The 12,506-nt window shown below is 35.0% G+C and overlaps 1 protein-coding gene across 1 annotated transcript in view; it reads right to left on the reverse strand.

Moving 5' to 3' along the window:
* Positions 1-12,506, reverse strand: part of LOC147701190 (uncharacterized) — a 197,643-nt gene that overhangs the window by 157,890 nt on the left and 27,247 nt on the right. The window contains exons 2-3 of the mRNA XM_086929316.1: positions 10,064-10,205; positions 2,272-2,415 (exon numbers count right to left, since the gene is read on the reverse strand). Coding sequence (XP_086785442.1) covers positions 2,272-2,415; positions 10,064-10,205 — 286 coding nt within the window. The remainder of the gene's footprint in view (positions 1-2,271; positions 2,416-10,063; positions 10,206-12,506) is intronic.

Consider the following 12,506-nt stretch of genomic DNA (forward strand, 5'->3'; position numbering starts at 1 on the left):
CCACAACCATTGACTAACATTTTTTCTTCACTTTTTATGGACAACCTCTACTTTTAAAATTCATATCTCTGGTTCCCATTAAGGTTTTGTAATTTTAGTGTAATATCACATTTTAATCTATTTTTCAAATTTGTTTTTTTTAAATTGGTTTTCATTTTGTCTTTCCTACTGTTTTGGTGCTGCATAAATACTTTACACATTGACCCAAGTTAAGCCTGTCTGCTCTATCCCATAACTATCATGGAGATGAGCTCTGGTTAAGTTAGTGACTTTAAGAGTTCACCCAGACAAACGTTCTGATTATTCTTTGAGGTGGGTGGTAGCCCCCCTCATCATGTTTCAAATTCTTAGACACTTGCTATTTAAAAAGTTTCGGACAAAAAACAACTTTGATACCCATAACACTAACCCTGCTATCTCTGCAGCATCCAAGGCCTATTCATGGTTTGCAACCTGCTATGAGGGCAAATATGAAGGACACACCTGTAAGATGATGTCCTTCTCTGGGTTTTGAGGTTCTCCAAACCACCCTACAATCATAAGGAGCACACACAAAGGATTAATGTGGACTAGGGACCATACTATGGAAAGTGTCACGGGTCAAAATGGGTGTGTGCACCTGTTTGTTTCCCCCCTCAGGTCACTTTGATAATACACAAAGGGTTGCAGACACTTTTGTAGCCCTTTGTATAGTACAGATCACTCTGAATGTTAAAAGTGGGTTGGTAATAGCAAGTGTGCATTCCCCCATTTGCTTAGGGCGTGGCCACAACCAAATGAGGGAGCCCTTTGCCTCTGCCCCTATACCTTATTATAGATGCAGGTGTAGGGACAAAGGTGGCTCACTGATTGTGCGCCACATTGTAAGTGAGGCCTGACGGTCCCTTTTCTGAGGGAGAGATGGGGATGCCCCAGACATCCATTTGCAGGTGGGTGCAGTTATTCACTGAATCACCCTGTGGGGGATGACTTCCCTCTCATTATGTTGCCGGCTGCACAATGAAAGGAAGAACAGTGCTTCAAACAGCTTATCCACCTTTCAATAACTTGCTGTCCAAGGTCAGGATCAAGTTTTTATCTGCAGGGTGGGATACAATTTAAATATAATATGTTGCACTGTCCCAGTGGCCAAATGGGATGCCCATTTACAAAAGCACCATGACTGTTGCGCTCTTTGCATGAAAAGGACTGATTGATGAATTTGGGCTATATATGAGTCCTAAAACATGAGATCCCTAAACATAAAATTAATTTATAGGCAGCGAAATTACATAGGAAACAAAACAAATAAAAATATACACAAGCCAAGGGTTAAAGTACAAATCATGAATGTTTAATAAAATGTAAGAAAAAATACAGAAGGGAAAAGGTAATGGTTAGTCAATTGTTTCAAAATGAAAACAAATATAACATATTATTTGGTAGCTGAAAATGAGCCCTAAGCTAAACCAGAGGCCAGCACAGTCTACAGTCGAGCACAAGTTAAACTAGATAAAAAGCAAATTAGTTTTAAGGACTGCTCAGTAAGTTTAAGGAACTGAAGCAATATTCTAAGTTCAGAATGAAAACATGCTAGCATACGGTCTGCTCTCTAAGAGGTCCAGAGGAAGACCTGGCTCATTTCCCAAATGGTGTACTTTTATACACTTTTTGATAGTGAAGCCTTATGGGCACAGAGGTCTGACATAGAAAGTTACATTGGGCTATCTGATAGTAAAAGAGAAAACCATCACATGGCAATATGACTTTTACTCTAAACTATTGAATTATGCTGTGTTATGCTCTTCAACAGAAACAAGGACACATTGAAAGTATAAACAGTATCTACATTCAGCTGAAGAAAGTTGCCTTCAATTCTCTATGCAATTGTAAATCCATCCTCTCCAGGAACATCATGAACAAAATGAGCAGACATTAATACAATTTAAAAGTGTTATACTGTGGACATGACCATAGAACTAAATGTCATATATTACTCACATATTGAAGCTCATGTAAGGCTTCTCAATGACCAGTCAGAGAAAGAGAAATCTAACATTCCCAGGCTGTGCCTCACATGTAATTGAAATTTGCAATGTGAAATCACAAGTAGACCAAAGCCTACTAATGTGAAGCTTAACATTTTCATTATATGAAACATTGGAAAAATATTTAATTTGGGACTCTCATATATTAATTAAAAGTGGAGCTTCAATAATTGTGGAAACTGTCCAGAATCCATCCCTCTGGTGATAATCCACACAACAAAAGCACACTACAAAACCATCTCACAGTTCACTTGCTTCTTTTTCGGTTTTGAATTCTCCGGCTCCAATAATTCCATATCCTCCTTTTTATACTCTCCCCATTTCCTTCTCGTACCAGTTGTCACATCTTCTTTCTTAAACCCACAATTTGATGCCTTTCTATAACACACTAGTCCAAAAAACAATAAGTATTAAACGTATTACACACAATATGATTATAATTAGTGGTGGTAGGATCTTTCTCACCATTCCACCACCCACATTACCAAATTATAAATCAACAGTTTCCCACATACCTATTTCTTCATGAGCTTTTGCATCATGTAAAACAATAGTAATATCAATAATATCTTGCTTAACAAGCCTACTATTATAAAGTCTGCTGTTATAAAGCATATAAGCACACTACTGGCTCAATCTAAACACACGACACACACTTCCTTCTTTTGCAAGAAGAATATCTAAAGCTAGTCTGTTCTGCACACCTATAGCACATAAAACAATAATTTCTTCCTTAATCTTGGTTAATGATCCAGTAGTGTTAGTTGCAATTCAATTATCCAACGTCTACAACTTTATAATCTCATCATCATTCCTGGCAACACCAAAAGCAGGAATCAAAATACCAAACATATCCACAAGCAATTTTCCAAAAACATGTTTCACTTTGAGTCAGTTTTCACTCATTTCATTTGCATGGCACACCAAGGAAACATTAGAGCAATATAGCAGCTACCCAACCAAATTTGTGGTAGGGTAGAAAAAAAAATGTTACGACACACATAATAAATGCCTCTATACATAGGTTTGTCACCCTTCACAAATTCATAATCAACCCTAAATTATGAGTACATTCACTCTTTTTAACCATTTCATATGGCCCCAGACTATCAGATCTTTCATGCATCATGTACACAATTCATTGTCTCGCTTGTTCAATTATACAGGTAGGATGAAGCTTTGAAAATCTAAGGGGCATATTATCAAGGAACGGTGTTAATATTATCGCCGCTTTAGTGGCAGGAAACTGTCGCTAAAATGGTGATAATGGGCTTGATAATATGCCGTAGAGAATTCCAATAGAAGCCCATGTTAACATCAGAACATGGGCTTCTATTGGAATTCACAAGGGCATATTATCAAGCTCATTATCGCCGCTTTAGCGGCAGTTTCCTGCCGCTAAAGCGGCAACAATTTTACCACCATTCCTTGATAATATGCCCCCAAGTCTCTTGTCAGCCTCTTCGTGAAACTCAACCTCTTTCGCTTATTCCAAATGCATGTTCATTTTAACTCCTGCCATTACATTTGCTCATAAAATTCAGTTCTACACCACTCAACTTACACAGACTCTTCTCAAAAGCCATGTTAGTAACACTATTAGGTTTAATGATTCTTGGATGTTCTGCAGCAGAACCTAATTCTACAATATTAGATAATTGAGCTAATGGAAGGTCTGCATCTACATTATTTACTTAAAGAAAGTCTTAATCACAATGAATCAACTTTTATATAACACATGAAAAAGAATTTGAAATTGATTGTAGGCCATCATCTCTGCAACAGAAACAGGCACATACATGCAAACAAAGCAGTTTTGTACATTCATTATTGTTAAATATTAATTTACCAAACTGGCATAGATATTTTTCTGTAATCATTAATAGGCACATTATAATCAAACCTCTTATTCCTAAAATTATTAGTACCATTATATGATTCAATTTTAGACTTAGATGAACAATATCCTCCTAAATAGTGAATACTCTCCAGAATTCCTACTAAGGTAATCATCAGAAATATTATAAGAAATATTTTTAACACTGAATCCAGCTCTTTTTAATTTCTACCATGAAACATTCTATTAAAATCTAATCTCCTTAATATGATGCAAAAATCTATCTAAAAAACCTTTAGAACTTCATAATGGAAATGTTATTATTAAATGGGTCCATTCAATAAATCTCCGTAGGAAACTTACTATCTTTGACTGAATGCCTTAGGTCCAAAATTAATCATCTTCAAAGTAAGAAGTCAGACTCTAACTAAGGAAAATAGTGTATGCACTTTTGCAAATTAAGATGAAAAAAAAATATTAATTGCTCGATTCTTCATCAGGATATGTTTATCATTGGTTTTCTGCAATCATGTTTCACAACAAGTTCACAGTGGTTACCAAAAATAAGCTAATAGTCAGTGTCGCTCTGCTCTAGATGAATCTTAAACAGATAAGTTAATTTAGGTGCTGTACACTTCTTGTTTGGAACTCTCATTCTTGGGCATATTCTGGTCACTGTTTGTTCTGACTCTATCACTCACTTTTGTTCTGTTTCTTCAACTGTTTTATGTCTGTGGCTTTCTTTTTGCACTTTCTTCCCTCTATCACAGTTACAGCTTTAATGTTAGGACCCATTTTGACAGTTGTTGCATTTTTGCCTAATATGTGCAATCTTTAATTGGAACAGCATGACTTGCTCTCCTTTTTTTAAAAGTTTTACATTCTTGTGCTTGAACTTGCCAAGTTTGTGGTTCTTCTGCTTTGCGCTCTTCCTCTCCTTCTTACACAATATCTTCTGTTTTTGTTCTTCTTCTGCTTCTTGCACAATATCTTCTCCACCTCCTTTTAAATTCATGTAGCGAATTTAAGCTTGACACTGTGACTCAGACTTTGGTGTCATCGCCTCTTCAACTACAGTCTTCACTTTCTTCGTGTGAGATGTGTGGATCTACTGTGACAAGGCTGTACCCTTTACTGCAGTATTTGCTATGAGGATGAATTGATGTGGTCCAAGCACAGAAGGTTCTACACCACAACTAAACTTCAAGGTTGTACGTCTTGGCAGTACTCTTTGTCAATGGAGTGTTCGATTTAATCTGGAGAGAGATACAACATACCACATCAAACAAGGATTTGCAGAAGTCAATGAGAAGATCACCAGAAATCTTTATACAAGCACAGCAGCAATGAAAATTTTATATTACTCACCCCACGGATATCTCTTGATGGAAGAGACATGTCGCCTTACTAGGAGTACTTCTCATACTCACTAAGGCCAATTGTAATGCATCTGGCCACTTCAGTCATGTTGAGTTGCACTTTTTCGACAACTCTGAAGTTAGAGTACCATCGAATCTCTCTACAATTTCGGTGCTTCTGTACAATAACTGCAATTAAACTTATGATTATAATTACTACATTTACTCCCACCAAGCATTTCTCATGCATCATACTCACAATTCCTTTTCTCTCTTGCCCAATTCTAAGTCTAGAATGCATCTTTGAATGTCTATATCTCTCTTCAGCCTCTTCTTGCAACTCAATCTCTTCATCTTCATTCTAATTCCTACTAATTTTCACTCTTTTCTTATAAAATGTGCTAAGTAAATTCAGTTTTACACCACTCAACTAACAGACACTCTTCTCAACGGCCATTTTAGTAATGCTAATAGGGTTAACAATTCTTAGATGTTCTGCAACAGAGCCTAAATCCATCATAGTAGGTCATTTCTCTAATCGAAGATCTACATCTACATAATTTACTTCAAGAAAGGCTTGATCACAAAGAATAAACATTAATATACAGCACGACATAGCATATCAAAACAATAGTTGATTGTAGGTTGCCATCTCTGCAAAAGAAACAGACATCTATACGCAAACAAAACCATTTGTATTATCCAATAAGTATTAATGTAACAAGCTAGCATATATATTTTCTTTGTAATCATTAATAGCCCCATCATCAACAAACTTTATTTTCCTAGATCAATTACTACCAGTCTACAATTCAATTTCAGACTTAGGTTATGCATATCAAAGAGAAGTGTAACAACTGACCAGAATACCTGCTGAGGTAATCAGGAAAAATATTATGGAAAACACAACAGACTAGAGAAAAGCTTTTTCAATTTCGACCATGCCTGCTTCTAAAAAATATCTACTACAAATCAAAAGTCTAAACTACTAAATATGGTACAAAACCCAATCACAACAAACCTTCAGAATTTCAAATGTCAATGCCATTAATAAGAGTTTCAGTTTAAGAAATGTCCATATGAAACTTACTATCTTCTACGGGGATCACTGAAACAATATCGATGTCAAGAATATCGATTTACAAAAATATCGAGGAAAAAATATAGAATACCAAAATATCGAACTCCTATCTCCAAACAGGTAAGTACAAAAATATCGAATCAAAAATATCAATGTAAAAAATATAGTTAGTCAAAATATCGAATTTTTTAAAATGCTTTAAATTAATAAAAAATTAATGAAATAATAAATATAATTAACTTAAACATACTTAAAATACTTAAATAACCTTAAAAATAATAAATAATTAATGTAAGTAAAAAAAAACACACACATTGATTTGTTAATACATATATATAAATATATTCAATGAAAATCCCAAAACCTCCACACCAACGGCGTGGCGAAAGAACGTAATATTAATAAAAAGAAATACAATATTTTTACCGTAGGATAGCGGAAAGAGTAACATTTACTATTACCACTCTAGTGAGTGCAACAGTAGGGAAAGCATTGTATATCGTAGGGGTAAAAATGACTATTCCCACTCCAGAGAGTGAACAGTAGGGAAAGCGTTGGATAGCGTAGGGGTAAAAATTACTATTCCAACTCCAGAGAGTGCAACAGTAGGGAAAGCGTTGGATAGCGTAGGGGTAAAAATTACTATTCCCACTCCAGAAAGTGCAACAGTAGGGAAAACGTTGGATAGCGTAGAGGTAAAAATTACTATTCCCACTCCAGAGAGTGCAACAGTAGGGAAAGCGTTGGATAGCGTAGGTGTAAAAATTACTATTCCAACTCCAGAGAGTGCAACAGTAGGGAAAGCGTTGGATAGCGTGGGGGTAAAAATTACTATTCCCACTCCAAAGCGTGCAACTGTAGGGAAAGCGTTGGATAGCGTAGGGGTAAAAATTATTATTCCCACTCCAGAGAGTGCAAAAGTAGGGAAAGCGTTGGATAGCGTAGGGGTAAAAATGACTATTCCACTACAGAGAGTGCAACAGTAGGGAAAGCGTTGGATAGCGTGGGGGTAAAAATTACTATTCCAACTCCAGAGAGTGCAACAGTAGGGAAAGTGTTGGATAGCGTAGGGGTAAAAATTACTATTCCCACTCCAGAAAGTGCAACAGTAGGGAAAGCGTTGGATAGCGTAGGGGTAAAAATTACTATTCCCACTCCAGAGAGTGCAACAGTAGGGAAAGCGTTGGGTAGCATAGGGGTAAAAGTTACTATTCCCACTCCAGAGAATGCAACATTAGGGAAAGTAAATATTTCATATATAAATTTAAAAAAAATAATATTAATACCAATTACAAATTAATTAAAAGTAATTATCAATTTTAAATAATATAATAATTAATCAATTAAAATACAAATCATTCAAAATTATTACCTATTAATACAAATTATTTACCAAATAACAATTAATTAATTAACAATTATAACATAATTTAAAATTAGAACAAAAAACAATAAATACATTAAAATATTTAATTAATTACAATTAAGTTACTTCCCACCCTATTCCCTTATAAACACACAACCCACAACAGAAAATAAATTAATAAAATTAACATAATTATCAATTAATCAATTAAATAAAATTAATTACCAATTATATTTTACTTAATTACCAATTAAAAATTTAAATAACAAATAATTCAAAATAAATTCCAATAAATAAACTAAAAAATTGCATTATTTTTAATCAAATTACTTCCCACCCTATTCCCCTATAAACCCATAACCCGCTACAGAAAATAAATTAATACAATTAACATAATTATCAATTAATTAATCAATTAAAATTAATCACAAATTATATTTTAATTAATTACCAATTAACAATAAATTAACAATTAATTCAAAATAAATACCAATAAATAAATAAAAAAATTAATGAATTATAATTAAATTACTTCCCACCCTATTCCCCTATAAACCCACAACCCGCTACAGAAAATAAATTGATAAAATTAACATAATTATCAATTAATCAATTAATGAAAATTAATCACCAATATTTTAATGATTTACCAATTAACAATTAATTAACAATTAATTAACAAAAATACCAATACATTAATTAAAAATTTCAATTAATTATAATCAAATTACTTCCCACCCTATTCCCCTATAAACCCACAACCTGCTACAGAATTATATTACGCAAAAATTAATTAACATAAAATTAAATAATTAAAATAAACTATAAAATAAATATGCACTTTTCACACATATACTAACATAAAAAATAACTTTAACAAATTAGATATTATTAAAAAATTTAAATTAACTTACCTCAAATTCGATATTTTTGTTGTCTATATTCTGTCCATTCTATATTTTTGTAGTCTATATTCTGTCAATTCTATTATATTTTTGTTGTCTATATTCTGTCCATTCGATATTGTGTCCATTCTATATTTTTAATTCGATATTACTGCTATTCTATTCGATATTTTTGTAGTCTATATTCTGTCCATTCCATATTGTGTCCATTCTATATTGAGAGTGCACCAAAATCAGTCTTTTTCAAAATACGGAATCAGACTCAAAGAAAAATAGTGTATGCACTTTTGAAAATTAAAAAAATACCTCAAAAAAATGAATTGCCCAGTTCTCCATCAGGAATTATTCATTGTTGATTTTCAACAATCACATTTCACAATAAGTTCACTGTTGTTTTTCAAAAATAAACCAATAGTCTTTCACATCAATGTCTCTCTGCTCTGGCTGAATTCTGGCAGATAAGTCCATTCAGATACTGTATACTTCTTGTTTGCTACCCTCACTCTTGTGGATTTTCCAATGACTGTTGGTTCTGACTCTCTATCACTCAAATCTGCTTCACTCTTATTCAAATGTTTTTTGTCTGTGGCTTTCTTTAGGTGCTTTTCTTCTCCCTCTCACATTCACAGTAACACTTTTTTGGAGCCAGCTTTCATCTTCGGGCCCATTTATGACAGTTGCTGCATCATAATTTTCATTTGCCTCTGGGTCTGTACAGTCTTCAAATGAAACAGTTTGACTTGCCAAGTTTGTGCTGCTCCTGTTTTTGTGCTTCTTACACAACTTCTGCTTTTTGAAATTCTTCTGATGTTTTCACAGTCTTGTTTACACCCCTCTGCATCCAGGTAGCAAACTCGAGCATGACACTGTGAATCAGTGGTTGGTGTCACCATCTGTCAGAAAGTGGATTATTAGATGGTAAAGATGTTAGTCCACCACAAGTAATAATTCATTATTCTTGTTAGGTCTGATAAAGGTTTCAGTATTTTAAGCCTGAGCTAATCACTTGGTAGATATTGTACAGAGAAGACAGGACGTAACGTATGAAAATGTGTAAAGCCTTTAGAAGTACCAAAACAGTTAAAAAGTCAAAAACACAACAAGAATACCTCTCCACTTAAAGAAAACAAAGAATAGGTTAATGAACACAATAACACTAAAACAACAGTATGGGGGACTGGAGAAATGAAGTGTTATGTGAAAAACTGTTTCCCTACACCACCCAAGCTCTGCAACCAACTGAGAAACAAATATAACTCCAGCCTAAAACAGCACCCAGGGTAAAGGGGAAGTGGAAAAAATTACAAAGATGGCCTCCTTGAGGTCCCTTCAAGATGACTACCTCAATTCTCCATACTGCAGTTTCCCTCAGTGTTCTAGCGTTGTTGTGCACCTACAGCAATATAATATGTTTTGTTTAGGACTTTCCTTTCCAAAACAAAAACATAATAAAGCAATTGAACGCAAACTGGTAAATGTATGTTCTTACCTTGCATTTCCCCACTAGAATCTACCAGCTGGAACCTTTGCACCATCGATATGTTGTTGCCGTAGTCTGTTAGCAATACATTGGAAATATTGATAGAGCCAGGATAAAATATCTGTGGAGGGCAACGGCAGGTGTTGTTTATCTGTGGAGCAGTAATGTTCAGAGCTCAAGAGATGAGGGTAGACACGCCTTTTCTCTGGAAAAAGACAGAAAGAGATACATTGGAAGGGTAGCAAATGGGTATGAAGATCACTTCCCCCACCATGAAATCCAACGAAGTAGGGGCAGATGCATTGATTACTTCAATGGCTAAAAAAATAGAAGTATTACAAAAATTATACAAGGATTGCAAACTAGGGGCCTGATTTTGAATTTGGCAGGTGGGTTACTCTGTCAGAAACATGATGAATATCTCATTTGCTGTATTACAAGTGCATTATATCTAATGGAACTTGTAATGTGGCGGACAGGATACCCATCACGTTTGTGACGGAGTAGCCCATCTGCCGAACTCTGCATCCGGCCCTAGGTAAATAACTTTATTTCATCAATGTACACATTTTATTCAAATAACAGAAAATTCCTTAAGCATCCATTGTTTGTCCAAGTCCACACAGAATAATGAGGCCTCACTTAGAACAGATTGTGCAGATGTTAGTAAAGTTGAAACTAGCAGGTGGAATGATCATATCCCCTGATGGCGTCTGATGGGGTGAGAGACAGTAATAGCTCCTTGAATGACAATAGGAAATGGTCAGTTAATATTCTGTCAAATAATAGGAAAATACAAAATAAACAAGATGAGACTAAAGTTGATAATTAGAGGTATGTTCATTAGAGACTAGAAACATAATGGTGGAAAGTGAGGGGGGAGAACGGTGAGCATACATTATGCAGCAAGCAGTGAATAGCTTGTGATAACTGTATTTACATAAAAATGTTAGCATTGTGCTAAGAAATGTGGACCTAGGATAGAGAAAGGGTGGAGAGATGTGTACACATTTTACCATAATGTGTGACAAAGGGAAGCACTATGGGCCAGGCACACAGTACAACAAATATCTTCTCTACTTACACGTGGACTAATTTTCTCACTGGGGTCTCCTGCTTGCCGTCTCATCTGTCATGGCCACCCAGTTTACAGAGTCAGGTGTTTCACAGTACATCCCAGGGTGGTTGATCCTTTTGGGTACGTTTGTGGAGACACAAAAAGATAGTTCCCAAAGCTTTGAAGGCAGGGGAAATCACACGTGTTAAAATGTAATACAACTGTAACTAACAAACATAATTTAAGACTGTTGGTAAAAGGAAACTAGGTTGTCAAATGATCACCTATAAATACACTTTGAATGCGCATTTCAATCTATCTGTAACAATCCAGAAGGTTCTGGAACAAGCCAGAAGGTTCAGGAACAAACCAGAAAGTTCTGGTACAAGCGAGTAAATAGACGTTGACAGCACATGGGAATCCATCTGGAACAAGCCAGAACATTTTGGAACATGCCCGAAGGTAATGAAAACAGCCATGTGATGGTGTCAGCCATCTTTGATTTCAGGAGGGTATAAATGCCCCTTCCTTGGAACACACCCTTTGCTAGGAAATTGGAGTTCCAGAAAATACATCACCCTTGTTTCTTCTACTAACTCAGCTTTCCTGCCCATCCAGGGAATCTTCTTCCTCTGAGAACCTTGAACTTCCTAGAGAGAGTTCTCGAAGATCTGCAAGCGATAAAAGAGACAAGAGAAAGCGAAGTACCTTTATTGTACCTTCATCATGTGCACATGCAAGTCAAGTCAGAAAGAATCATGATTGAGCATCAGAGATACAATTATTTACAAGGTAATTACTTAATTAATATTCAGTGAATCGCGCAATCTGCACTACCCAGAGAGAGACATCAAAGAAACCATGCAGCGGGTGCCAAATCCAGAGACTAGTTTAATTCTAGGGAAGAAACAATCAGAAACAGAAGGTACTAATGCTTTGAAGGATTCTCATGTGAATTAACAAGTATATAGAGTCTAGACTGAGATGGACAATGTTAATGATTGAAACTGTAATATATATATATATATATATATATATATATATATATATATATATATATATATATATATATATATATATATATATATATATATATATATATATATATATTTATATATATATATATATATATTACCTACTGGCGATATCCAGTAGGTATATATATTTAGAATTTTTTCTCTATGGGACTTTTGAAAATTCTATGTCTAATAACTTTGGCGTTTGTGGACGGAATCGGCTGAAATTTTCAGGAAAATGGCACATTTTGATTCTGAGCAGCCCCTGAAAATTTGGTGGAGTTTCGTCAAGGGGGGGCTGAGAAAAAAGGGGGGTCCCAAAACGCGTTTTTCTCATTCATTTTTCCATAGGGCGGTTGGACTCACTTTTAGCTCGAAC

This window comes from Lissotriton vulgaris, chromosome 7, assembly GCF_964263255.1.
Source record: "Lissotriton vulgaris chromosome 7, aLisVul1.2, whole genome shotgun sequence".
In the NCBI taxonomy this organism is placed as follows: Eukaryota; Metazoa; Chordata; class Amphibia; order Caudata; family Salamandridae; genus Lissotriton; species Lissotriton vulgaris.